Here is a 27,301-nt window from a genome sequence, read left to right on the forward strand (position 1 = left end):
AAAACATTCCTTCAGTGAAGGCAGATGACCCAGCAGATGCCAGGAATGCATACCCTTCTATCAGGAGAGGAAGGGCAATGGAGAGAGAAACATGAGGTGCTGTCATAAGACCATAAGACATTATGGCTAGAAAGCAACAGTTACTAACAAGGTGCTTCTCTTAGAGAACAGTTCATGTAAGGCTTTTTAAGGGCCATTGAAGGCTTGGACTTGCAAAGACTTTGGCTGCCACCAGAGGTGGCTCTTACCTGGTGTCATGTAGCCAAAGAAGTCCATTTCCTGACACTGGACATAATTCCTAGGCAGTGATATATCTGATGCTACTGAGACAGGACCTGGCACCCTATAACCCTGAGTTAGATTACATTGGTCTGAACCTTTGAATTTAGTCTTGCCTGGACTTTTCTGTGTCATCCATGTCTGTAGCTATGCCTGTTTTTTATATGAGGAAGCTATTTTTTTGCCTAGAGCTCTATTACACTTAAAAATTAAGTAAGTATGACATTGTACTGTTCTTTGATATGTGTAATATTTCTAAGTAAACAGATTTATGCACTTCTAGCGTTTCATTCAGTTAAATGCTTCAGTACCTAACCTGTGTAGGTTTCTCTCCAGGTAAACTTCAAGAGTCTATCCTTATTTAAACATCATGGGATAATCTGTGATGTGAAAACACAACTCATCCATTGAGTATCAAGACTTGCTCTCAATGGTTGCTTCAAATTTCACAATATTTATCAAGTTCAAGTTTATTGTGATTTGTACATAGCACAACAAAGTCTTTAATTGCATATATTCTCAGGATAGCGACAGTGATGCAATATGAACAAAAGGACACACACTTGTGCAAAAAAATAGATTTTTTGTAATAGTTCATTAAGAAAAAGTTGACTTGTAATGACATCAAATTGACCTAAGAGTTTCTGCTTGAAGCAGAGACATGATAGTTTATATTAGGGCAGGAATGTATTTTAAAGTCATATCTAAGGAGAGAGTCTGGAGTTGGGATTAGAGTTGTGGGAAAGTCATACAGTTGGGAGAATGAAGCCAGGATTTTGTATACATAAGAAAGGTGGCATGACAGACAAACAGGAGTTGAATCAGAGACTACTTGGTGGTACTTTGTAGGTTGGCAAGGAACTGCAACAGACGGACAGTGCAATAAAGCCCAGAGGGTCAGTAGGTTTTCTTAGGGTGTCCATTATTTGTCCCTTCTTTGTCTGTTTTTTTTTTTTTTTATATATAAATTTAACATGCCCGTTTTTATGTTTTTTATCTTTTTGACACCACGAGTGACACCTCTCCTGTTACAACAGACAATATGGGAAATTAATACCAGCTACTGGTAAAGGGATTAGTGTCTTGATCAGTGCTGGATCCTACTTTATGCCCAATTCTGCTGAGCAAAGCTCAAGTCAGATGTCACCCTGAATTGAATAAAGTGGATATTGAAAAAGAATGGATTAATAGGTTATGCAAATAGATGAAGGAATATTTTGTAAAACTAAAAATCTCATAAAAAAGAAATGGCCTTCTTAATTCCTGCATTCAAATGTTTCATTTCCTGTATATCAGCTTTTTTCTAGTTCCTTTTACTTGAAATTTTGGGATTCCTGACTTGTAGACTGATAATATGTGTCATTCTTCTCCCAGTGCTCTGTAGTGCCAAGACGAACTGAACAGCTTCATATCAAGGATAGACTGGGATAAAAACTAGCCATGGACTTTTGTCCAGACTGGCACACCAGAAACCTCCAGACACCAGCCATCCTTGATCCCCCTACCGTGCATGTACATATAACATTCCTTATTGATTTGTAAGCAAAGTAGTACAGTGTACAAACTGACCTAAAAGCAAAGGCAGTACAGATGCTGCCCTTTCCTCCTGACATTCTCTGATATTTCTGCAGCTGCTTTATCCTCCTGCCTCTCACCAGCTGTTCTCTGCTGCTCTACAGCTGCTGCACTTTGCTGAAATGTGGCAAAAATTTAGAATGTAAGAGTTTATCATATGTACAAAATTACATTTTAGTCCTAGCTATAAACTCATTTTCTTTTCTTGCATGTTAAAGTTAACTCCACTTCATATATACTTGAATGTTGTCATCCTTGTAAAACAATGTATGAGACAGTTGACATCTTTGGTTAAACAACTGGAAATAAAATGACAGAGAAGTCTGCTAACTATGACATCACCTTGTTTAACACCAGATGTTAACACCATGTTCCTAAACTTTCAACTTCTCCTTCGTTACTGTGGTTGCTGCTTAATAAATTAAAATTTCTGTTCATATGAGTGTTCTGAAGAACTGACTTGGCTTGCTCTCCATCATAGGTAGCCATAGTAAACAGGTTGCTGAGCTGACTCTGCTTTAGTCCTTCACTCATAAACCTAGTTTTCTTACACATTGCTGAAGAAAGAATTAAAACCCTTTTAATCAGTTTATTTAGACTTGTGACTTTTTTGCCATTTGTGCCCAGATATCTTCTCAGCGTGTACATTTCTTGTTAATATCTCTGTGTGCAGAACCTTTTATAACTGATTCCTTAGGGAGGGCAGGTTATGGTGGGGGTGGGCGGTGTGTGAGTTTCTCCAGACGTGCCTCCTGCTGTTTGATGTGTTTTTCGTTGTCTATTTGAAAAAGCATGCCAAAAAAAGCAAGCTGTTAGAGAAAAGGAGGCATTAGTCATTTGAAAGCTTGATACCCTAATGAATGCAGTAAAATGAAGTACCTGTTTTACTGAGATGGTAACTCATAGTCAGGTCAAGTCTGATCTGATGAACTAAGGAGATTTCATGTCTGATGTGTCAGAAACAGTGTAGCCTTAAAGTTGTTCAGGTGCAATATATTTTGGCTGAGTGGAGATTTTATTCCACATTGAAATGATGAAGTGTAATGTTATTTTGCACTGAAGTTTTTTTTTCTGTGTCCCCAGTAACTGCCCATTCTCACTGGCGGCGGCATTGGCTCGAGCAACAGCAGATGAGATTCTGCAAAGTGACCTGACAGCTCAAAATATCATCAAGCAGGTGGAGAGTACAGAAGAAAATACACGTAAGTATGTCCTGCCTATCAATCCACTTTTAATATTCTCCAGCTAGGCACTTCCAGTCACTTTGCTATAATACTCATCAATCACTGCACTTGACTTTCATGGACTAGTTTTTCATTAATTTGGTAAATAATCATTCAGTGAACTTAATTAAAATTTTCATTTGTTTTAAAATATTTTGTCCACTGTAGTGAATCTAAGATCATTGTTGGAGCATACATATGCAGAAACAGCACAGAATGACAATAAGCATAGATAGATAGATAGATAGATAGATAGATAGATAGATAGATAGATAGATAGATAGATAGATAGATAGATAGATAGATAGATAGATAGATAGATAGATAGATAGATAGATAGATAGATAGATAGATAGATAGATAGATAGATAGATAGATTTGCCTGATTCTTTATGTTGGCTTTGCCCCCCTGTAGTCCTGGATTAGATAACAGTGGGATCTGAGAATTTTTGTAAAATATCTGTGTCAACAGATTGGTACACTGCTATTATTTTAGTTAGTCACATAATTCTGCATCCCACTACTATAGTTTTTCCCTTTACATTTGTTACAAGAGTCCATCCCAATTTAAAAACTTGGAGAAAATTGAGATGTACAAAAAAGCCAGCCATCCTTTGTATCCACAGTGTCAAGATATTATCTCAGTTGTTGCTTTGGATTCCAGAATAATTAGACACATTTCAATTCTTATTTAAATTATTGAAATGAAGTCAGTGAGAAACAAATGACTTTTAATGAAATCCAGTTGACCTAAGAAATGGCACTTAGAGACGAGAGATGCTAATTTATATTATCAGGGCTATGAACTCACAATATGTGTTTTTGTTATGAAATATCATTTTAGAAGGAGAAGCATTGGGTGTGAGGTATTCTAATTGCAGTGTCTCCTAAATGTAATACTGTTCTGCTTCTGTTCTGCTTGTGGAGAGTTGCAGCTAAGTGCACATTTTCATTGGAACAGGTCTATTGGCTGCAGAAAAATTCTTACTTTTATGTAAGGTCCTTTTGTTTTGTTTAGTCAAATTTTAAAAGCTGTTGGAAACTTCTTTGTTTCTATTTTAAATGTGCTTCCTCCTAATTTTATTGGTGTTCTTAAATCCATGTATTGCTATATTAATGTGACATGAATGTTAAATAAAGGAAAGCACAAAGTACAAAGTAAACGAAAGCCAAACAAAACATAAGAGGAATTAGGGTACCAATAATCTCTTTCAGTATACTAGCTGCCTCTCTGGGCTTACGTGTCGATTGTTTTTATAATGCCTTTATAATGGAGAGAGAGGCTCCTCCTCTAAAGAATCAGTAGACATGCCCTGTTTCACTTTTTGCTCGTTCATTATGTTAATAAAACAGAAGTTCTTTATTTTAACACATTCTTTTTTGTCATTGTCCTGTTGGTCAGACATGTCAGTAAGCGTTTCACTGTACTATGTGCATGTGACAATACTATTAATACAACTGCTACTATTACTACTACTATTACTGTGCCTCTCTGTCTCTGTCCCTTTTATGACTGTGGGATCTCTTCTTGCCAACGAGTAAGCCAACACCAAAATCTCTTCATGCCAACTGTAGACTCAGTCTGCAGCTTGATGGACCTTTAAACTCTCTCTCCCTCTAGGTAAATCCTGTCTAAGCTAATGCATCACTTCTTTGGTCAAGGTCAAGGGTGACCCTTTTTTTTGTTGAAGAAACACCAGATTGAAAATCCATTGGGCTCCTAACGTCTCTGCAACCTTAACCCCACTCAAAGCTCTTCTTCTTTCATGAAACATGTCAGGTTCCCCTTCCTCAAAATAAATGACATTATCACTCTATGCAGTAAAACTGTTAGTGTTAACTTATTGCTTATAGTGTTGAAGCAACCCTAAACTTATATATGAATATATCGTTTCCATAAAAACACTTTTAAGTGTATTTTTGCTGAATTGGTGTACTGCCCCATAAAACAAAGGTGGAAGAATATTGGCAGCCTAGATCCAGGAAACCCCAAGTAGTAACCCTTTTCACACTCTTCTGTCCTGCATAGCCCTTAGGGAAATGCACAGGTTTGCAGCCAAATTTCATATCTTGCTCTCTTTCTTTCTCTCATTCTCACTTTCACTTCATCACAATAGTATCATCTTCTTACTTCTGTTCTTGGCTAAAAAACAAGCTACCTGTATTCTGGCATGTGGCACTTTTACTTACTGTTTGGGTGTCCAAGCTTAAAGATTTCACTTTCATATCTACCATTTTTTGATACTTGAAGTGTAGCATGTATGTTAACATTATTGTTATTGTATTGTTTATACATTATCCATCCATCTTTTAGTTGAAAGAAAAAACACCATGATTCTCAAGCCAATAATAGTTGCAAAAGCAATATACTATAGCAGCCTGAAATGTAATTTGCTGTTAAAAACTTCAACCTGCATTGAATTGACACCATTTGAATCTCCGGAAACCAACTTGCTATGAATATATTAAAGTAAAGCATGAAACCACTGACCCTGTTCTTGAAAATGAATGAGTGGGCATATTTTCAAATAGTTAAGGGAATTTCAGTCTTCATTCTTTCACTACCTCTCACTGTAACAGCAATAAACATTCACTCTATTATTTTAGTCTGGTGATTTTCTTTGCTTTTCAGCTTATGAACACTCACTGATGAGTGTTTGCATAAAAGGAACTGGGAAGGTAAAGTTCAAAATTGTTGGGTCTGATGTGGTATGCTTTCAGAAATGATGGTATAACAGATCAATTCATGTCTTTCTGACCAGTGTGACTTGGGACTGAAGATCTCATAATGACCGTTCTATTTATGTCTTCAGAGCTGGACTCCACAAAGTTGGCCAGAATGGTTTTCAGTAAGTTACATGAGATATGCTGTTCTTGGATGAAGGATTTCCCACGACAGAAGAGAGTTCAAGCCTACTATGAAACCTCTATTCATGCTATCAAAAATATGCGTAGGAAAATGGAAGACAAACATATTGTCATTCCAGACTTTAACACCCTCTTCAACCTCCAGGTATGAGAGACCTGCACATTTTAAAGTTTAAATCAGCACTGCTCTTTTCTGTTTTATTTGCTTTTCAGTTGTCAAAATGATCACATTGAACAAAATGGAAATAGTATAGGCATATCCTAATGTAAAATTTTACTAAGGTGCCCTCTTTCATTTTGCTCTGCGGAAAACATGCAACAGATAATTTGCCATCCTAGCAGTATGATTGCATGATGATTGTATGATGTATGCCCTGGAGTTACTTATTAGATATTTAAGTGAGTATTGTGATTATTGTATTCAAGTTCAATGCTAAGGCATGTTAGGAAAATACTGTATGTTTATTTATAGTATTTTGTAATATAAGAGTGCTACTACTGTATACTGATGGATAATAACACTAGCATAAGTAATCATGTAAGTCATATTTAGTCAGCATCTTTCTTTTATTTGCTAAAATCATTATTATGAAACTCCCAGAAAAATTGTTTATTTTTTGAACAGTATTTTCAAAATATCTGAAGCTGTTAGTTATTAGAAAATAACAAACTCTACAACTGAAACCTTGATAGAAAGCTGCGTGAGTACAATACACATCTGACATTTGGCTTAAAATACTTGCCCAAGCCAAAGTCAGCTGTATTTATTTGTTTAGTTGAAGATGTAGTTTTCACATGTCCCCAGAAAAAAATAGTGTAGATGACAACACTGCTCATGTCATATACCAATGTAGAAACACAAAACATCGACTGAAGATAACTTTTGTTTTATACCAAGGCTTCAGGTTTCTACTCCTAGGCATCTCTTAATCAGCTTTATGGCAGCCACTTCCTGGACCTGTGGCTGTGTTTGTATAGGAGAATTGTGATAATCAAAATTAAAATCTGCCACTTAAGTATCCATTTTGTTTACATTAATTTGGCAGGTTTGTTAAGTTAAAGCAAATAATGTACAAAATAATGTACATGTTAAACTGAAAGTGAAGTAGTGCAAATAAATATCAATCATCAAATTATTTGATGAGGTACTCTGCTCAGCACTGGGTTTATTGCTACCGGATAGGACCAGGGAGGTTCTGGGACAGAACAAAATATTAAGAGGATGTGGTAAAGGAGAACCTGTATTTAGACTGCAGATTCCATCAAATTACCATCTCCAGTTCAAATGGCTTCAGTTCCCCATGTACTTATATCTTCCAGCTAGACATCTCCACTGTTGCTGCTTTATGTCAGACAAGTGTTAATTAAACTTTACAAAATCATTTTAAAATAATACCTGGGCAATGGTAGTAAACACAGCTTGTATATTCTTTAATACAATTTGCTTTTATAAAGTCTTCCAGCTTTATTACCAAAGTGTGGTGAGCAGCAGTAAACGATAAGCAGCAGGTTAGTTTTGTGGACAAGAAGGATTGAAACATTTCTCAGCACTTTGATATTTTTCAGTTCTCAGAGTTAAAAAAAGTTGCCACTCTAGTTAATCCAAGTGAGAAAATGCTAAACACATCACCACACTTTGGGTAATGCTTTATTTTAAGCTACTATCATTTTTGTATCACTAATCAATCTGTAGCAGGAGATCAGGGCTACTAAAGTGTGTTTGTCCTGAATCAGCAAAAGAATTGTACCTCCTGTCTTAGTTAAGAAATGCACATTCAAAATTAAGTTGCATTCCTTTCATTTTATTTAGAAAATTACTTTCAATTGCTTAAGAACAAAGGAATGCAAAAGTATGGGCACCCTTGCTTAAAATGTCTGTTACTGTGAATAGTTAAGTGAGCAGAAGATGAACCAAAAGGCATAACATTAAAGATGACACATTTCTTTACAGCATTTTATGCCAGATTAGTGTATTGTTTTTGTTTTGTACAATTGTACACTGAATAAAGGAAAAGTTCACATGCAAAGGTTTGGGCGCCCCAAGATATTCGAGGTCTCAGATAACTTTCACTAAGGTCTCAGACCTTAATTAGCACGTTAGTTCACAGTCCTCAATAGGTAACCCCAGGTAATGCAAATTGCACAGCAGTATAAATTATCAGACTCCTCAAACCTTGTCCCAAAAAATGGCAGTTAACACAAATGGTGGAGGTCAAGTTGAGGCCTGGAAGACCAAGAAAACCTTCTGAAAGAACTGCTCATTGGATTGCTAGAAAAGCAAATAAAAACCCCCATTTGACTGTAAAAGATCTTCAGGAAGATTTAGCCAACTTTGGAGTGGTGGAGCACTGTTCTACTGTGCAGCAACATCTGAACAAATATGACCTTTGTGGTAGAGTCAGCAGAATAAAACCTTTCTTGCATATTAGCCAAAAAATGCAAAGCTTGAAGTTTGCAAATGAACATCTAAACAAGTCTGATGCATTTTGGAAACAAGTCCTGTGAACTGATGAAGTCAAAATAGAACTTTTTGGCCACAGCGTGTAAAGGAATGTTTGGAGATTCCAGAAAATTCCAGGAAAGAACACCTTTCCAACTATTAAGCATGGAGGTGGATCAATCATGCTTGTGTTGCAGCCAGTGGCACAGCGAACATGTCATTGGTAGAGGGAAGAATGGATTCAAATAAATACCAGCAAATTCTGGAAGCAAACATCACACCATCTGTAAAAAAGTTGAAGTTAAAAAGATAATGGGTCCTACAACAAGATAATGATCTGAAATACACCTCAAAATTATAATAGAGTACTTCAAGACACACAAGCTTACAGTTTTGCCATGGCCCTCACAGTCCCCCGACTTAAACATCGTTGAAAATATGTGGATAGAGCTTAAAAGAGCAGTGCATGCAAGACAACCCAAGAATCTTGCAGAATTAGAACTCTATTGCAAAGATAAATGGGCTAAAATACCCCAAGTAAGAACTGAAAGACTCTTAGCTGGCTACAAAAAGATTTTACAAGCTGTGATACTTGCCAAAGAGGGCCTTACTAAGTACTGACCATGTCGGGTGCCCAAACATATGGTTCAGATCCTTTTCATTTTTTTGGTATTTTTTTTCCTGTGAATGATGGAAATAAAATGTAATCTTGCTTAAAATATTAAAGAAATGTGTCATGTTTATCTTTATACCTTTTGGTGATCAGTTCATATTCTGCTCACTTAACTATTCACAGTAACAGACATTTTAGGAAAAATCATTAAGATTTTACAAAACTGTATTAGCTCGATATTTGGCACACACACAAGGGATTGCATCAGATGTTCAATCAGGTAATTGCTTCATCTGTCAATAAATGACCATCTTCTCCACTATTAATCTCTCTTTATGGTCAGGATCAAGAAGAGCAGGCCTACTTTGCTGTATTTGATGGCCATGGTGGAGTGGATGCAGCTATCTATGCTTCCAATCACCTTCATGTTAACCTGGTTCGACAAGAAATGTTCCTTCAGGACCCTTGTGAGGCTTTGTGCCGGGCCTTTAAACTGACAGATGAAAGGTTTGTCCAGAAAGCAGTCAGAGAGGTAAACAATTTTTCTTTCTTTTCTTTCTTTCTTTCTTCTTTCTTTCTTTCTTCTTTCTTTTCTTTCTTTCTTTCTTTCTATGAAGAATGGTAAACAAAATTCTATTTTGTTTGCCACTGGTTTCCTGACCCAGTTCATTTAAGCATTCAAAAATCAGAAAATATTAAACAGTTGATTTGATTTTATAGTATACAGTAGTTTTTTTAAGTATAGTTACTACTTTAAAGTCCCCAAATCCTGTATCCAAATCCACTGCATTGAGTTTGCAGATTTAATCTGTAGTTGGGTGAGTTTTTATTACAAAGACTTTCATTATAGTTTGATTGCACACTCTCAGTTGGTCCAGTGAGTTTGCTCTGTAATTTTTTTTGTCTTATACCTAATAGATAGATAATCAATCCACTTTCTCATGGGTTTATGATTTTTGTTACAGTGTATTTGTTAAGCATTGGAGCAAATGGTGATATAAATCTGCTTTTCATTAATCACGCTGTGCTTTGCTCTTCCACAGAATCTGCGATGTGGGACTACAGGGGTTGTTACCTTCATACGAGGGAATATCCTACATGTAGCATGGCTTGGAGATTCCCAGGTCATGCTTGTGAGACGTGGTCAGCCAGTCGAGTTAATGAAACCCCACAAACCTGACAGGGAGGTGAGTGGTACACACACACTTAATACAATAATTGTGTGATGCATTACTGTAGGAGTGCAACCAAAGCATATATTTTGTAGGAACTCCGAATGGAGAACAGGCATTCTGGAGGGTATAACAGAAGGTTTAATAACCGGCCAGCAAGCCATAACGGAAGGACCGGGAGAATGAAAGTACCAGGAGCAGGTCAATCGCCCACACGGCAGATGGCAGTGTTTCTCAGGGCTAAACTCGATTAGAACACCTTCAGGGTTGCAAAGGAAATGGTGTCCGGAAATGCAACCCTGTCGGGGTCTTTAGTGACTGTCAGAAGGCACTGGCAGGGAAGGACTGCCCTTGTTTCTGCATGACCCAGAAGTACTTTGGACAACTTGGAGAGGAGACTGGAAGCTGTTCCCAGGTCGACTGTAAAAGAAAGCCCGCTGGCTTATTTTGATTGAGGCAGAGTCAGGAGGTAGCAGGTGGCACTCATTGGACAAGAGAAGGAGAGAGAGAAGTGAGGGAAAGAACACTTAAAAGTCTGTGTATTGGCTATCATCATTGTTGTATTTCAGTTGGGCGGGTTACAAATCCTTTATTTCGAGCCTGGAGTTGTGTTGAGTCCTGTGTATCTGTGGTGTGGGGGCTCAGTGGCGCCCCCAACTGTTCACAAGGCTTACGTACAACTTGTCAGAAATTACTTTACTTTATATTGCACAATCTTGAAAAGCAAAAGTGATTCATTAAATCCTTTCTACTTTTTTGTGTGTTTGTGCAGGATGAGAAGCAACGAATTGAAGCCCTTGGAGGTTGTGTGATCTGGTTTGGTGCCTGGCGTGTTAATGGCAGCTTGTCTGTTTCTAGAGCAATCGGTAAGTTGTGATGATAATGAAAAGTGTTCTTCAATAGTGCTAAGTTATGGTAGAAAGTTACCCATGTAAGTTGTTAGCTAATGATCACTGCTCCTCTGTATGTCCTAAGGTAAGGTGGCCGACTTCAAGAAGGTTGTTAAACATTAAGAGAAGAATGTTCCACATGAGTGGAGGTCATCTGTGGAGTCATTCAGCCTATTATTATTTCTTATTTATATTGATGACATAGATAATAACAAAGTTAGTATACTTCTGAAATTTCCAAACTAGACAACATGCAAACTGGAAGCAATGTATATATTAAGAATGCTGTTTACGAGATTCCAGAAGACCTGGAAACTCTCCAAAACTGGACAAATATTTAGAAAATGCCATGTAACATAAACAAGTACAATGTTCTGATAAATACAAGTTGGGCGATGCAACAGGAAGCACCCCCCCCCTAAGGATTTAGGGGCTTGCAGTGACAAAACATTCTCATTATCTAGGAATTATACAAAAGTAATTAAAAAGAAAATTAAATGTTAGGTTGTATTTATGAAACCTCTGTGCTTGTGAGACAACAACTGGAGTGCTGTGTAGAAAAGGGCCATAAAGTGAATCTCTGGATTAAAGGACATACCCTACTATAAAAGTTAAAGGAAATTAAATCTAATGAAGGCTGAATTTTAAATCCAGCTCTTCAGAATTCTCAAAGTCATTGATAAAGTAGATCTAATAGAATTCATTCAATTAAATAGAGGATCAAATGCACAGGGAAACGTATTTTGAATTGAATCTAGAAAATTTTTCTTCTCCGTACAGAGTCATTACAAGACTGGAACAAACTACTGTACTATTAAATTACTTTCATACTGAGCAGCAGGGTTTGTAAAATCAGTTAAATAAATTAAACTCTACTTTATTATATAATGTTAAGTATTTGGTGGAGTTAGCTAAGCGGCTTGCACTGTTAAACGGGAGGAAGAAATTGTCACTTGGGAACAAAATAAAACAACAAAGTATAAGCTTTGTGAAGTGTACCAAATGTTTAGAAGAAGGTAATTGTTTTTATTGTGGATTAATGGGACATTTTTGTTCTACTTGTCCTATGTTAAGAACAGAAAATAAACATCAGATTGAATTTCGAACTGACATGGCTAGCAGTCAAACAGCTCAGAAATCCTCTTTTGTTGCTTGTCAGTCTGGCTTCCAGAAATATAAAAGCTTTTGTTGACTCAGGAGCTGCTGAAAATTTTATGAGTATAAAATTGTTTGAAAAACTGCACTTGTCTCCTGTATCATTAGAAGTTAAACCTCAAGTCTCCTGTTGAATGTCTTTATGGTTATAAACCTGTACTGAATGTACCCCCTGAATGTGCCCTCTGTGACCTAACCCTTTCATAGCCTTACCACCTATCTGAATCGTCTTCACTAGATTAGGGAGCTGGTTTGTAAGAATTTAAGAGAAACTGGGATGCAAACAAAGTGTTTTGCAAATTGTAAACTCAAATATAAAGTCAAATGTACAGTAGGGCCCCTTAGTGTAAGGTGCACCAGAAGGTATGACTCACGAGAGTTATTTGTTTCAAGCTTTCTTTCTGTAAACTGGGGCCTAGACTTGCTGGCTATTACACTATAGTGTGTGGCAGGAGGCTGGGGGGCAGACCCAGCTGGGACACCTGGAAGGGCCGGGAGGCGGTTTATACATCCCTGGGCCACAAGGGGGCAACCACCCTGGATAAGAAGGATACCACAGGGACAGAGCCAAGAGACTCAAACCCATTAGGGCCCGTGGCCACCGCCAGGGGGGCGCTCCGAGCATTGTGGAGCCCGGGAAATCTGCAGTTCCGCCACACCTGGGCAGGTGGAGGAAGAACCTTCCAGGGACACCCAGTGTGCTACTGGGTGCTCGTGCAGCACTTCCGCCACACCAGGAAGTGCCACCGGAATGTCAACAACGAGCACAGAGAGCACATCCGGGTTAATATAAAAGGGGCTGCCTTCCTACAGTCAGGGAATTAAAGTCAGAAGCTGGAGCAGGACGAAGCTTCAGGGACAGGAGGAAGAGAGGCGGCCCACGGACATTGAGAGAGGCCCGTGTTGGGAGTGTTTGGTGCTGGAAGCACTGTGTGTTGTGTGGGTTTAAAAGTAGTATTAAACGTGTGTTTTATAAAGAGCTGGTGTCTGTCTGATGGTGTTCAGACTGGTTCTCACAAGTGAAACAAGTGGGCAACATTTAATGTCTCTTAGTTGAAGTCTGTGTTTTATTGTTATTTTTCCTAATGTATGTCATCGTTTTTTCAGGTTTTGGTAGATGGCAATGAGGGGTTTGAGATCTGTTGGTCTTTGTGTTCATGAAGGCATGGTAACTCCCTGCTCTACTTATTTAACTGGAAAGGCTATGGGCCAGAGAATCTAACATTGGTCTGGAGTTACCATGTCAGTTTTTTTTTTTTTAAGTGTCCAGAGGAAGCGGAAAGACGTGTTCAGAACCCATGGACAATAACAGGGCTGTGTTATAATTGTGAATGTTAGTACATGTCAGGTCAGGTCAGGTTGGGGAGCATGCACTGGTACAGTATGTTGCCGCACTCACCAGATGAGGAAACAACTTGGGATTCTTGTTGGCTACCTCCCAGTAAGACACGTGGTCCATTCCCACCCATTGGAAATGAACATCTATCTGCCACAGCCAGGTGTTACATGAACGTCCCTTTGGTCTGGTCCAGCTGCTTGGGTCCTCAACAATGAGGATCCTGTGAGCCAGATCACCCTCAGGGAATAATGCCACTCTGGTGTGCCATCTTCAGAATGTGATAAATGGTTGCTAGGGGGCAGTAACAGGAAGTAAAACTAGTCTGACATAATTTGGGTAACAGTATAAAAGTAGGCGAGATGTGGCAGGTCGTCATCCAAGTTTCAGGATATTCTTAAAAAGACTCACGAAAGTTTGTTTATTAACAATTTCCCAAGCACTGACTGTATATGTGTTTGATTTCTGACAGTGATTTTTGGTTTGCATTCTGGTGATTGTGTTTTTCTGGTTTAATCCTAGCTCGTTTAATATTTTGTTTGTTTTCATCTCCTGGTCCATCCTATTTTTCTGTCTCTTCTGTTACTGTCTTCGCAGAGCAGTGCAATTAGTGAGCCTTGCAATTGAAAAGGAAAAACTGAAAACTTTAAGGTTGAATTTATGTGCAGTATTGACGATAAGGTAACCGAACAATTAGGTAGTTTGAATGGTCTGATTTCTTTTGTCAATGTCTTATGCTTTGTGTTCTGCTGCAAACTCCCAATATTGGTGGTATAAGAGTTGTATGCAGTACGGTCCAACATGATGTGAGATGGTTCCCATCTGCCTGTCCCTTGCTCCATAGCAGATGATAGCGCTCATCGTAATGCACTGAGGATGAGTTTAGTAGGGTGACCAGTGACAGCGTCTTGCTATCCAAAGAGTGAAATGCTTGAAGTATTGTTGTTTTTTCCAGGTGGCAGAGATTAAAACACACAAAACAATAACTGCATCCTCAAGATCATCAGGGGCTGATCAGGATGATTGATTGGGCAAACTTTTCTAAAATGGAGAACTAGAAATAGTGGGCAAGAGTACCTGAATATCTAAACAAAATCTACTGCCATCCTTTGGTTTGAAATAAGATGGCATCTGACACATCGTCCATTGACGCATGTGCAGTGACTCACTACAATGAGGTGTCATTGGATACCAAATGCAATGTTAAATGCATAGAGATGTCATCAATGTAATGATAAAAAACACAATTAATAAATAAAATTCATTTTCAAAAAATAAAATGTGGAAAACAGTTATTCAGAAGGTACTATAATGCATTTAACCTACAGAATATCCTGCAAGGTAGTAAGGGTAAAGAAGTATGCAGGAGATAGTGTGGGTATTACTATTTGAAAAGTTAAAACAGCAATATGATGGGAAGATTAGGTGAAGTCATAAAGGCACTGAACATAAGGAGAGTAGATGTGTGCTTTGTGTAGGGAACAAGATAGATTTTTCCTAGTGGTTAATAGTGCTGGTTTTGGGGTTGAAAATATGGAGAATACATTTCTGACATTATAATGAGTTGATTTTGGAGTTTGTTGATACAATTAAAAGGGTTATGTACAAAACCACTGTAGTCAGAAAAGAACGAAATTAGCAACATTTCAATATTGGGTTGTTTCTTTGTAGTGAGAAGAAGCCACTGACACATTCTGATGGCCATGGTAATAGGAAGTGTTTGGTTCAGAGGTGTAAGTAAATAAAGAGGAAGTGTGTGCTTAGCCTGATGGCCCAGAAGCTGAAAGAGAAAAGTGGGTGTGAAGTAAACCTTTGAGACATTTTTAACAAGGGTGTTCTGATGTTTTAGAAGCATTAAAAAGTGATTATAACTGGTGAGCTAGAAAACTGCTATTTGAAAGTCTGTGCATTTTATTAGGAGTAATTGTGTTTAAGGCTTTAATAGTTTTAACTAATACATAAATTAATGCACATACCTACATTTAAGCAAATACCCTTTTCCTAGTAAAGGTTTGAGTGAGATTATCAGACTTTTCTAAAAACAATCTTGCATGTCTAAGCTGGGCAACCATTAAACCTTAATCAAAGACAAAATCAGAATCCATAAATTTCAATTGTTGGAACAAACAAAAAGTCAAAATATCAGTAAATCAAAACAAAAAACTTCCTCAAAATTACTGTTACAAGAAAGTTTACTATAACTTTTACAGAAATGCTATGAAAAAAAAGCATTCTGGAAAATACCAGTATGCTAGAGTAAATATTTACTATTTGTATTGAAATAGTTGAACAATTTGCTTTTGCCACAGATGAAAAAGCAACGGCTGCAAAATCAGGACGCAAAGTGCTCGCTGACAAACTGGCTGCACTGGAAGATAGATATACTGTAGAAGGAACAACATCAGAATTGAAGATCTTCCTGGAAAATGGGAAAGTGCAAACCCATTGAAACTCATAGCTGAACTATTCCCTAAAATAACTGGAGAGGACTTTAAACCAGACATCGAGATCTTAGCAGCCCACCGTATACATGGATTGAATGCCTCCCAAAAGAAAAGCCTAATTGCGAGAAACTACAGGCCAAAAAAAACTTGATGTTTCTTCTTATATTCTTTATATTTGAAAGTAATCGCATTCGTATTTTCTCTGATTTCTGCCCTGCAACAGCTGCTAAACATGCTGCATTCTATAGCATTAAACAGTGCCTATATAGAGCTGAAATGAGATACAGCCTCTTGTACTCTGTCAAACTGAAAGTAGTTATTGAAGATCAGCTTTACATTTTTAGTTCTCTGGACAAAACAGACAAAGAGCTAAGAAGACTGATCCAGATATTATTTTGAAACACACAATCATTAGTCACACCATGTTCTGGCAAGGACTTGAAGCTTGCAATATAGACTGTTTGTAATGAGACATTTGCCATAACTATATATTATATTTTATTTCCTTTTCAGCCATCCCTTTCCTTTAATTATTATATTGATATCTGTTTCATTAATTATATATGTATTTTGGCCACTCATGACTTATGGCTATATTTTGGTTAACTGGTTACCAAAAAGTAAACAGCTATTGACAGTTTTTTTTTTCTTTGTAAGCTTCAATCATCATATTGACATTTTTTCTATTAATTATATGTACACTCTGGCTACTACAATGTTACCAGCTGTTTACTTTTTGTTAGACTTTAATTATTATATTGAAATTTCTTCCATTAATTATATGTACACTTTGGCTACTTTTTTTAACATCATACCCTTGGTTCTTGATTTATTGTATTTGGACTGTATCTTCACAAGATATCTAAGTTTTAACCTTCTCTACCCAATTGCTGGGGGGTTCATTTTACTCTAGACATGCTCTGTCTCTTGGCATGTCAGAGGACTGGAACTTTGCGAAATGTGGTTTGTCTCACTTGCAGAAAGAAAAATGGGATGGGGGGGTTGGGGGGGAGTAAAATAGAGCAATGCTATTTCTTTTTTATTCCTTCTACCCCAATAACTATAAGTTCCAACATAAGAATAGGCGCTTTACATATATCACCTGGCAATAGTATGAAATTTATGTCAAAGCTTTCATATGTAACAATGTACTGCCTTAACTTAATACTACAAAATGTCAACAAAAGCAATGTTTCAATGACCATATAGTGAACTCAGTGAGCTGGAATGTCAAGGGTCTCAATCATGAATTAAAGAGAAAGAAAGTATTCTCTCACTTAACAGGCCTAAATGCCAAGATAGTATTTTTACAGGAGACTCACTTATGAAGCAAGGACCAGTTTCAGTTGCAAAGAGATTGGTCTGGCCACATTTTTCACTCCAGCTATATAAAGAAAACTAGGGGTGTGGGAATCTTAATACAGTGTCAAATGTAATATCTGATTCCAAAGGGTGATATGTCATGGTGATGGGTAATTTATCTAACACTAAAATTATTTTGATTAATGTCTATGCACCTAACATGGATGATAGAGGTTTCTTCCAAAATGTTTTTGGATCTATCCCTAATGTGAGCACTCACAAAATTATAATGGCTGGAGATTTTAATTATGTTTTAAATCCAGACCTAAAAGAAGATGCCCACATTGAGGTACCGTTGTAGTATGAAAATTTTTGAAGGAACGATGACATTTATATAGTGGAGAAATGAAAACAAAGTAAGCAAACATCAAGTTAGGTGGAAAACCACAGCATGACAGATGAACAATGTCTGGTTAAAGCAGCGAGACAAAACTGTGGCAGGACTGAAGGATCATTGAGTCACAAGGAGGTGGTGTGTTGGAATGCAGAACTAGCAATTGCTGTTTAAGTGAACAGGTGGTGATGTGAGGAATAGCAAGAATTACAGAGTAAACTAATAATGCAGTCTACAAAAAAACAAAAAGAAATTCTAGAGAAGCAATGTCAAAGGAAAAAGATGCCAAGATGGAGGCGTTTTTAAGTGAGCTACAGAATTTAGAATGACAAAGCATTTAACAACAAAATGACTGAATGGAATGGGTATGAATTGATTGAACAAATGCCAAAGGGAACATGATTAATGTGATTAATAGTAAAAGTATTCAGAACTCATGGAAAAGATGCCAAATGAGGGGAACAAACGAGTTGATACAGATTATAAGAAGGCTTCAGGCATCAGCTTTTAAGTGAATGCTGCAAAAGCTCTGAGAGAGGTGAGAAGGCTTTAAGTAACAGGCACTTATGGAGAAGATGCCAAATGAGGGGAACAAACGAGTTGATACTGATTATAAGAAGGCTTCAGGCATCAGCTTTTAAGTGAATGCTGCAAAAGCTCTGAGAGAGGTGAGAAGGCTTTAAGTAACAGGCACTTATGGAGTGGTTCAGGTTTTTATTTTCTCAGTTATATCAATATATCAATTCCTTATTGAGGCAGCTTAATCCTCTTCAAGCTTACGAAGATGGCAGCCTATTCTGACATCTCTGAGTGCGAAATAAGAATCGATCTTGAATGCTGTGCACACTAATATACAGCCAATCTAGACTCACACGTTAACTTAGTGTTAATTTCTTTGTGATTTTGAAAGAAAACATGAAGTGTTTAAAATGCAAAGGCTCCACATACACAGGGCTAAGACCAGGATTTAACCCAAGGAATTCAGAGTTGCGAGGCAGCAACATTAACCACTGCGGTGCCCTCTTTTAAAACATGTATTTTCCAATTTGTATTTGTGTTTTTCCATCAGTAACATATAAAATAACTTATAAAATACATGTGTACATTATCAGATCTATTACAAATTGCAGTTTAAGAAACGGTTTAGATACATGTGTGCATCCTGCCTCCCACTGACCAAGCAAGCTTTGGGAATATTTGAGAAAAACCAGAGGACCTGGAGAGAGGTCCCCATGGGCACAGGAAGAATTTGCAAAGTTCACACAGTAAATGACTGGGCTTGGAATTCAAACCCTTGGCCTTGGATCCATGAGACAGTAGCATTAACCACTCTACCACTGCCAATTGAATAAAAATATATGTTGGAAGGCACTCACACAACATCTGGTGTAGTAATGATACACAATATAGAACAAAACTAAGTTTGACAGTCTGAAGTATTAAATTTGTAAAATTCAATGCCGACTTTCAGTTTAATATGCTGAATTTCAGTCTTCATGATGTTAACTACATGAGGTAAAACCATCTTCTGAATCTGATTTCCTGAGCTTTGATACCACAGTAATGCCCACAAGACTGTAGAGGTTAGAATAATTGGTCTTTTGATGGTTTGGAAGTCATTTTTGTGACCCAGACTACAAAACTGTATAATAGAGTTTGGTGTTGCCCTTTTCAGTTAAGTCTTGTGAGATTTTTGTAGATCTGACAATCCTGTAATTTTCCCTTGGGATTAATAAAATATCTATCTATCTATCTATCTATCTATCTATCTATCTATCTATCTATCTATCTATCTGTCTGTCTGTCTGTCTGTCTGTCTGTCTGTCTGTCTGTCTGTCTGTCTGTCTGTCTGTCTGTGTTATGATCGTGTGAAGTGCTTTGTTCATTATTGGACATTAATAAGTTTTGACAAGGTGAATGTGTGTTTGAACATCTTTGAACAGTTTTGATTGAAATAAGTCATTCAGCCAAACAAGTGCAAAAAGAATGAGAAGTAATAACATGAGTGAAGTTGGAGTCCAAAAAAGGCATTTAAAAAGGTTATCAAAACCAAAATATAAGACCAAAATTCATAGTCAAAAATTTAGAGCAAAAGTCTAAGTCTCAGATGATTTTCCCATCTAAGCTGGAAAATTGAGAATTCAAAAGCTTTGATGCCAGTGCTACTACAAGGCCGTCATTCATAGTAATAGCACACTGAGTGCATTTATATGCAGTCACAAAACCAGTATAAGGAGAGTAACCCAGATAAGGCAGAAACCTGGTTTCTTAAAAATCTCTTTATATGCACAAGCAGATTTCAAAAAAGAGTTAAACGTTTATCTTCATGTTAATCCGAAAACAAGCATGAAGCTTGTGATAATTTTCTTGTGTTTTAGAAATACATTTAGCACTTCATGTGCTGTGAAGTAAATAAAATCCATCCCCTTTAGCAAAGCTGACCAGAGCCACTGATGATTAGCGGTATTAACACTGACTGCTGGATCACCTGATCACACTGTTTAAAAAGATTTATAGCAAATGGCTGGATTAAAATTAAACTGACACCTTATTAATATGTTTCTGTTTTTGGATTGCAAACAGCACACTCTTTTCTGCTTGGCTGTGCGACTGAATTGTGCAAAGGACCGGCATTCCAGTACAAGAGTGTCTTGCCTTACACCCAGTGCTGCTGGGATATTAATAATTGCAAGAACATTTACTTAAATAAAATAAGTATTGCATTAGGATACTTATTACTTTATAAAGTAATCAGACTACATAACATGTTACCCTGCACACTGCTCCTGTGATTTGTGCTGCTGAGTTTAGCACTGTGCGTTCAGCTTATCAACATAGATTTAGTGATTTCTGAGCTATTGAGACAGATTATTTCATCTATGAGAAGGAATAATACGATTGCCCAAACACTTCTTTCAGAAAATTTGTCTTGTGGATGCTTCTGTCCATGGCGTCTGAAAACATTTGTGAAGCTAACACATGCTTAGGAGAATAGAGTGCAATGGACATGCGCTGACTATAAAATCCTTATAACTGTAACCTTGTTAAGGGTTTACATGGCTAAATAACTTGTTAACCTGGTTTCTCTAACCAGAATAGTGGTTTGTATGGTATTTTAGAAAGGTTTCTGTAAATAACTGGGCTATTAAAGCACATATAAATACATTTTTTGACATCATGCATTCCAGTATCAGTTATCCCATGTCTAGCTGACAAAGGCCATTTCTAACAATAACATGGCTCCACCATTAAACCACTGAGGAAAATGGAGACAAATGTATGAAAAACAAAGAACAAAATGGCTCTGAAGAAATGTCAAAAATTTAAAGATAAGAAGCCTAAGAATAAGAAAAAAAAGTGTTAATCATAAAAAATAGTTCAGTTTTAAATCTGTATGTGCCAAAAGGAATTACGACACTCTGTTATACTGGTGCTGCTGTCTAAAGTCCTTCCATGGCGCACTGCACCCACCCAGAGTATACCATCCACTGCTGGCTTGTGTGCTTTTCCTTTATTTATATGTTTTGTAGTAACTAAGTTTTCTTTGAATGGCTGCAAAATAATTCAGTTATTCTTTGCCGGGCTTTAGGAGAAGAATCCTATGGGAAGTACATTTTTGAAATATTTGTTGCTCAAGTGAAATGGCAATTTACTTGAGTTCTGTCAGAAGCAATCATAGGGATTTGGTAATATTTATGTCTCCTCCCGTTTTTTCACTTTTGGTAATCTGTTTTGCCCGAGTTTTTTATAGATACCTACTAACAAAAACAGATAATTGGGATGACAGTATGTTTTTAAAAGTGTCCAGTTCTTCTTCTTTCTTATTCACTACACTCAATTTTTAATCTCTTTTTCTCTTGCAGGTGACTCTGAACATAAGCCATATATCTGTGGTGATGCTGATCACATTTCTGTGCCTCTGGATGGCACAGAGGACTACTTGATCTTAGCTTGTGATGGTTTCTATGACACAGTGAGCCCAGAGGAAGCAGTTAGGGTGGTCTCAGACCATCTACAGGAGAACAATGGTGACAGCTGCATGGTTGCACATAAGCTAGTAGCCTCAGCACGTGATGCTGGCTCTAGTGACAACATCACTGTTATTGTTGTCTTTCTGCGGGACCCTGCTGCAGCTCCAAATGTGGAAGAAGAGGATGGGGAGGAAGAAAAGGAAGAGCCTTGGCAGGGAGGGGAATCTTTTGAAGGTGGGGGTGATCAGAGTAGTGAGAACCAAGTTGAGGACAGTGGCAGTAAGGGAGGAGGGACATGGCCCTTACACCAGTGCTCTGCTCCAGCTGATCTGGGATATGAAGACCGCATGGACTCTTTCACTGATAGAACTAGCCTGTGCTTGGGCCCCAAATTCAGCCTGCCTCAGGATGAAGGCTATATTCACCTCCCACCTGTTGGTGAAGAGGATCCCCCAACCAGGTCTTTCCCTACTGCTCCTGCACTGGTGTCTCTCCCAGGACCAGGAACTGCTTGGCGTCCTCCCAGAGAAGAAGGTCTATCTGCTTATGGACTTCGGAAATCCCAGTGGGCCTCAAAGCCCCATCTCCCCACCTACAGTTGCACCCCCTCTTTGGGACACTGCCTTGAAACAGCTGCCCTCCTCACAAGAGACAGGAGACGGTCAAGACGACTCTCCTCTGTCTTTAAGAGAGGGCGCCTTGGTCTACGCTGTTGGAACAGAGAGCTGATCCCCTTTCTGCCTATAAGCAGCAGTTCATTTCTCTGGACCCATATGCAGGCAGCCAGTATAGGCACTCCTGATCTCGTCCAGTGCTGTCATATATAGGAGAATAAGCTCTGTGTCCTGTAGCGTCTACGTTAGCTAGTGTAGTGATGCCTCCTTGAGACCCAGATGGGACACTGTGGCTCTTTTATTCATTCAAGACCCAAGCCACATCGCAGCAACATGACCCCAGACAGTAAGAAGCTGCAATTTCTCCCCATGAACTAAGTCACAAATGAAAGTTCTCCACACCTTTGTGTCCTTAATGACAGGCGTATTGAGTCTTTTTTTTTTAAATTTCTAGGCAGGTTGCACTTTCACCTAAAGAGCTCTGATGCAGGACTGCAGGGTGCAATGACAACGTCAGGCTTCCTGTTTCTGCTCTGTCCACTGTCTCTGGTGCTGATGGGAAGTGCATTGTAAATGACTCATTACCCCCAGCCCCAGAGTACACTTTGCAGTTCTGCCACAACCATCAGATACCATTATTGAATTCTGCCTCTTTCAGCCCCATCTTATTAGAAGCCACTGGTCACACACAGGCCACAAACAGATGTGCGTCTCTGACTGTCCCTGCTGAATCCAGACGCAAACTACACAAATCTGTGTCACTAGAAAATGGGGAGCAAAAAGGGTGCAGAGCTGATGTTACTTCTTGCACACTTGGATCCTCTTTTGGAGTCCAGTTGGTGGCTTTTGTTTTCCTGCTGTCTTACGTGACTACAGCAGTTTGGCATTATGTTGCAGCATTAACACTTAAATGAACATCTGCATAATCATCTATTTCAAAATCTTAAATCATCTTTAGATTCAGAGAATAAATATGTGAGCATTATGAAACAAAGCAATAAAAAATAACTCATGTTAGCAAATGCAAGATTTAAACTTTTGAACAAGCGAGATGATTTAAGAATTGTAAACAAGAGAGGACTGGATGGCCTCTTCCAGGAGATTGCTGCCCAGTGCAAAGCTGCCTTAGAGTCAGAAAAAGATTGAGGAGAACGTTTACCTCTGGCATGCCCCCCCCCACCCTATATGCCCACCATTTTTAATCAGGAAACATTGCAGAAACCAACTTGGGGGCAGTGGCCGCTGCAGAATGGAAGCAGACTGCTGGGGTGTTTTTCTTTTTCTTTTTTTTCTTTTTTTTTAGCTCCTCAGATTGGGACTTTGATTTGAATGGTGGAGGCCCTGGTGGCCAGTAGGAGTGGACAGTCTGCCAGAAGCCCACTGGGAGAGCTGCTTCATGGTGCCTTCTGGACCACCCTCTAAGTAAAGCTACAGATGCCTGCTTTAGAGTGCAATCTTCGAGAATTGGGACTTGTTCAAATCCAGGAGCAGCCCTAAGAGAGGAAGAGAAAGAGATAATGAGGCCCTTATCCCCCACATAAGGTGATCTGGTTGCTTTAGACAGTATGATTCTGTTTCCAATTTGACCCTCAAAAGCCCTGGAAAACTATTTCCAAACACTTTGGAAGGTAGGTATGGTGTGGACCCTTCCTGCCCTTGGACTCGCACACACTGTGAAGGCACCTTCAGAAGCCATTGACATGGGTGCTGTCACCTCATTGAGAACTTGGGAACCTAAAGCCTTGGAGGCCACATGCTCTGTACAACCCTTATTTCTCCTTTAGAAGGTTGCATATTATATATTGATATACATGAAATATTTATATGTTCATGTGTGCGCGAGTGTGTGTGTGTGTGTGTGGGTGGGTGTTTGTCTCATATCTATATTAATACAGTTAAACTGCAACACATCGATCTCTTAGACAGAATTCTTTAGCTAGATTTAAACATAGTATTATGAGGACAGGCCAAGTGATGAACAGAGCAACAGTTTGATTTATGGAATGAGAAGTCCCTACAAATATGAGCCAGTGTTGTTGTACACATTTGGGCTTCTCAGGGAAAGGCCAACATGTTGAAGAACATTAGCTAGTATATGGTTGTTTCTGTGAGATGAGTCCACTTCATTTGCTTTTGCTAGCGCCAGTCCACTTGCTGGGTAAAGGTGGGCAATATCTGTTCTACTAATCCACCAGTGGGTGATCCCAGCAGCAGAACCTATGAAACGCTTTGGGAGATGACCCCTCTGAGTCTATTTTCTAGAATCCTAGAATCTAACTTCATTATACTGTTTTTATTTATGAATAAATAACACATCGTCATACCACACAAAGTGACCACAAGAACTAATCCCTATGCATTTTCTTGCATCCTCATCAAAATATCTGCCCAATGTGGAGGGAGCTAGTTTCATGGATTCTACACTTGAGCCCACAGAGCATATAGTGGGTGATGTACAACTTACAGATTAAGACATATATCAGCCTGCAATGATGGCTCACTAGACATAACTAATCACGGCTCTAGACAGCAATCCAAGGTGTTTTCCTGCTTTGCCACTGTCAGTTGGTGTCTCGAGTTGTCAAACTTACTGAGGGATTATAGACTTGAACGCTAAACACACCTTGTTCCAAGTAATGAAGAACCACTGCTGATCAAAATGGCACAGAAAACAGCAGCAAGTAGACATCATGTTCTGTAGCAGAGGTCTGTCTGTAGCATATCTGCCCTTCCTCTGTCCTCCACTCTTCCTTTCTCACGGCTTAGCTTTGCCGTCCCCACTTCCATTCCACTCCACAAGGCTTTGTCCCTTCTCCTTTCTTTCAAGTTTTCCCTTGTATGTGACAATTCTCATATCCTATCATGTGCCCAGGCCTGTCCCTTACACCGTATCCCGAATACTCAGTGCTAATAGTGATTCCAGCCCCTAGAACAGAAATAATGCTTGTCAAGCGCTGTGTTTAACTGTTTGCCACAGGCATTTGAAAGTGACTCTTTTTTCCGTTTCATTTCCAGTATTCTGTGCCCATGTATGTGGCTGCTTGCTCCTGTAAGCAATAAAAACCTTGAGCCACAGGTGGTGGAGTGCTCCTTCATTGGTTTGTCTGCCAGGGCTTAGTAGCTGCCCTCTCATTCTGTCTATTCCGTATTATCTCTTATGTTTTGTTCAGCCTTATGTGAGGTTCAGTTTTTCAACTGCAGTCTTATGGTGCCATGACATAGAAGCTGAAGGGGCAGTGAAAGGAGCCCTATAGCCTGTTACGTAACTGGCCTTTGTCCTCTAATAAGTGATGCTTTAAGGATTTACCGGTAAAGTTGATGAATAACAGGCTCCCCCTGTAATGCCAGTGGCCCAGGAGAGAAGGCTACCATTGTGCCTGTGATAATAGCCAGGTGTCATGAAGCCCTTGTTGGGTGGCATTCCCACTATTTGTGGTTGTGATCAGGTAATTCTCACTGTCGCCATTGGCCTTGTCTGTCCATTCGTAAAGAGGATGGTTCATTTTAGGCACGGCCCTGCTCAATCAGTTATGTCCACCTAGAAGCCTACCATTTGTTCAGTTGTGCCATTTGTCATTCTCAGGACAAACCTATCGGATGAGCTATCTCTCGCCTGTTGGTTAGATTACAAGTGAATGTTCTGTAACTTCTGTGCTCGATCGGTATCTATCTGGTGACTATTATCCTGTATAAAAGTTAGATAAAAGTATTTCTGACTATTGTTTTTGCGTCATTTGTTTCTAATCTCTGTCTCCTTGTCTCATGATTTCTTAGCTCAATGATACCTGCAGAATTTCTTTTTTTTCTTTTCTAAAAACCAAAAAAATGTGTCGCCTTGTAAGGCCTCCCTGTGGCACTTGGCAAAGTTCAATGTCAGATTTCTTAAGGGGGAAGGTTAAAAATTTGGCCTGGGTTGGGCCCATCTGTTCTTCGGGAGAATGCAGATGAAAACAGCTGAAGTGACGCGGTAAGCCTTATTGCAAGAACTGTAAGGCTTGTCAGTTAAAATGAAGCACAATGGCTCTCATTCTTTAAAATGGTCCATTTTCTCTTTTGCTGATCTTCCTAGGGCTAACATCTAGTCTCAAGCATGACTGGCTTCCAGATTGTAACTGGAGGCTTCACATTTCTTATTCATCAGATTTTAATTTGAAGGCACTGCATTGCGCCTGGGGTGGCTTTGTAACACAGTGGTTAGCAGAAGAGTAGATTTAAATCACTTTCTCCTCAAGTCTGTTTTGGGTCTTCTTCAGGTTTTCATCCAGCACCTCAAAACCATGTGGGTTAGGTCAATTTAGCTGACCCTATATGAGTGAGCGTAAATATGTCCTGTGATGGATCCTGTATTTGGTTTGAAAACGAGTGGATGGAGGTGGTACCTCCAAAAAAATATAACCATGGCTGTTGATTGAAGTGCTTGTCTTGCAATCAGTGAGCTTAAAGAGAAGTAAAGTGTTCATTCCTTTTCCTCATCTTGGCCTGGTAATGCCCTCTGATGCTTTAAAGCAGGACAGGTTCTGGAGTTTTATCAGTCAGGGTACTTAGTATGATCTGAGCAACATTCATTTTCATTCATGTGCAGTCACAAGTGGCTGTTGGGTGGAGGGCATTGATATGCATGATGCACCCATCATTTTGTTTTTCATTGCAGGGTATTCACCTGGAACGATAAGGCACTCCATCACATATACAGCATTTATGGTGCCGTACATAACACTGAGTACCTTTGATGAAGCTTCACATATTCCATGGTTGCCTGTGCAGTGACATTCTAGGACCAATGTTTTAAAACAAAAAAGATCTTGGAACATGTTGTAAAAGCTATTTTGTACAATCTGCTTTCAGCAGCACCTTTTCCTAAAAGATTTGCAATATTTCAGTCACTGAATTAATTGGACATCTGTGAAAGCCAAAAGTGTCAGATTCATAATACATGGAGCTCTTGCTGCTCAACAGCACCGTGCCCTCTCACAAAGCTGTGTCTTTAGCAAGTAGCTGATCTACTTTTTGTTTAGTGTCTAGTTT

At 38.7% G+C, this 27,301-nt stretch overlaps 1 protein-coding gene across 1 annotated transcript in view; it reads left to right on the forward strand.

Annotated features, from left to right (window-relative positions):
* ppm1e (protein phosphatase, Mg2+/Mn2+ dependent, 1E) overlaps nt 1-25,998 on the forward strand; it is a 92,545-nt gene extending 66,547 nt beyond the window's left edge. Inside the window, exons 2-7 of the mRNA XM_028806952.2 lie at nt 2,938-3,056; nt 5,891-6,090; nt 9,342-9,530; nt 10,042-10,185; nt 10,943-11,036; nt 21,555-25,998. Coding sequence (XP_028662785.1) covers nt 2,938-3,056; nt 5,891-6,090; nt 9,342-9,530; nt 10,042-10,185; nt 10,943-11,036; nt 21,555-22,489 — 1,681 coding nt within the window. The 3' untranslated portion in view covers nt 22,490-25,998. The remainder of the gene's footprint in view (nt 1-2,937; nt 3,057-5,890; nt 6,091-9,341; nt 9,531-10,041; nt 10,186-10,942; nt 11,037-21,554) is intronic.
* The last annotated feature ends 1,303 nt before the right edge of the window (nt 25,999-27,301 follow it).

This window comes from Erpetoichthys calabaricus, chromosome 8, assembly GCF_900747795.2.
Source record: "Erpetoichthys calabaricus chromosome 8, fErpCal1.3, whole genome shotgun sequence".
Lineage (NCBI taxonomy): Eukaryota > Metazoa > Chordata > Cladistia > Polypteriformes > Polypteridae > Erpetoichthys > Erpetoichthys calabaricus.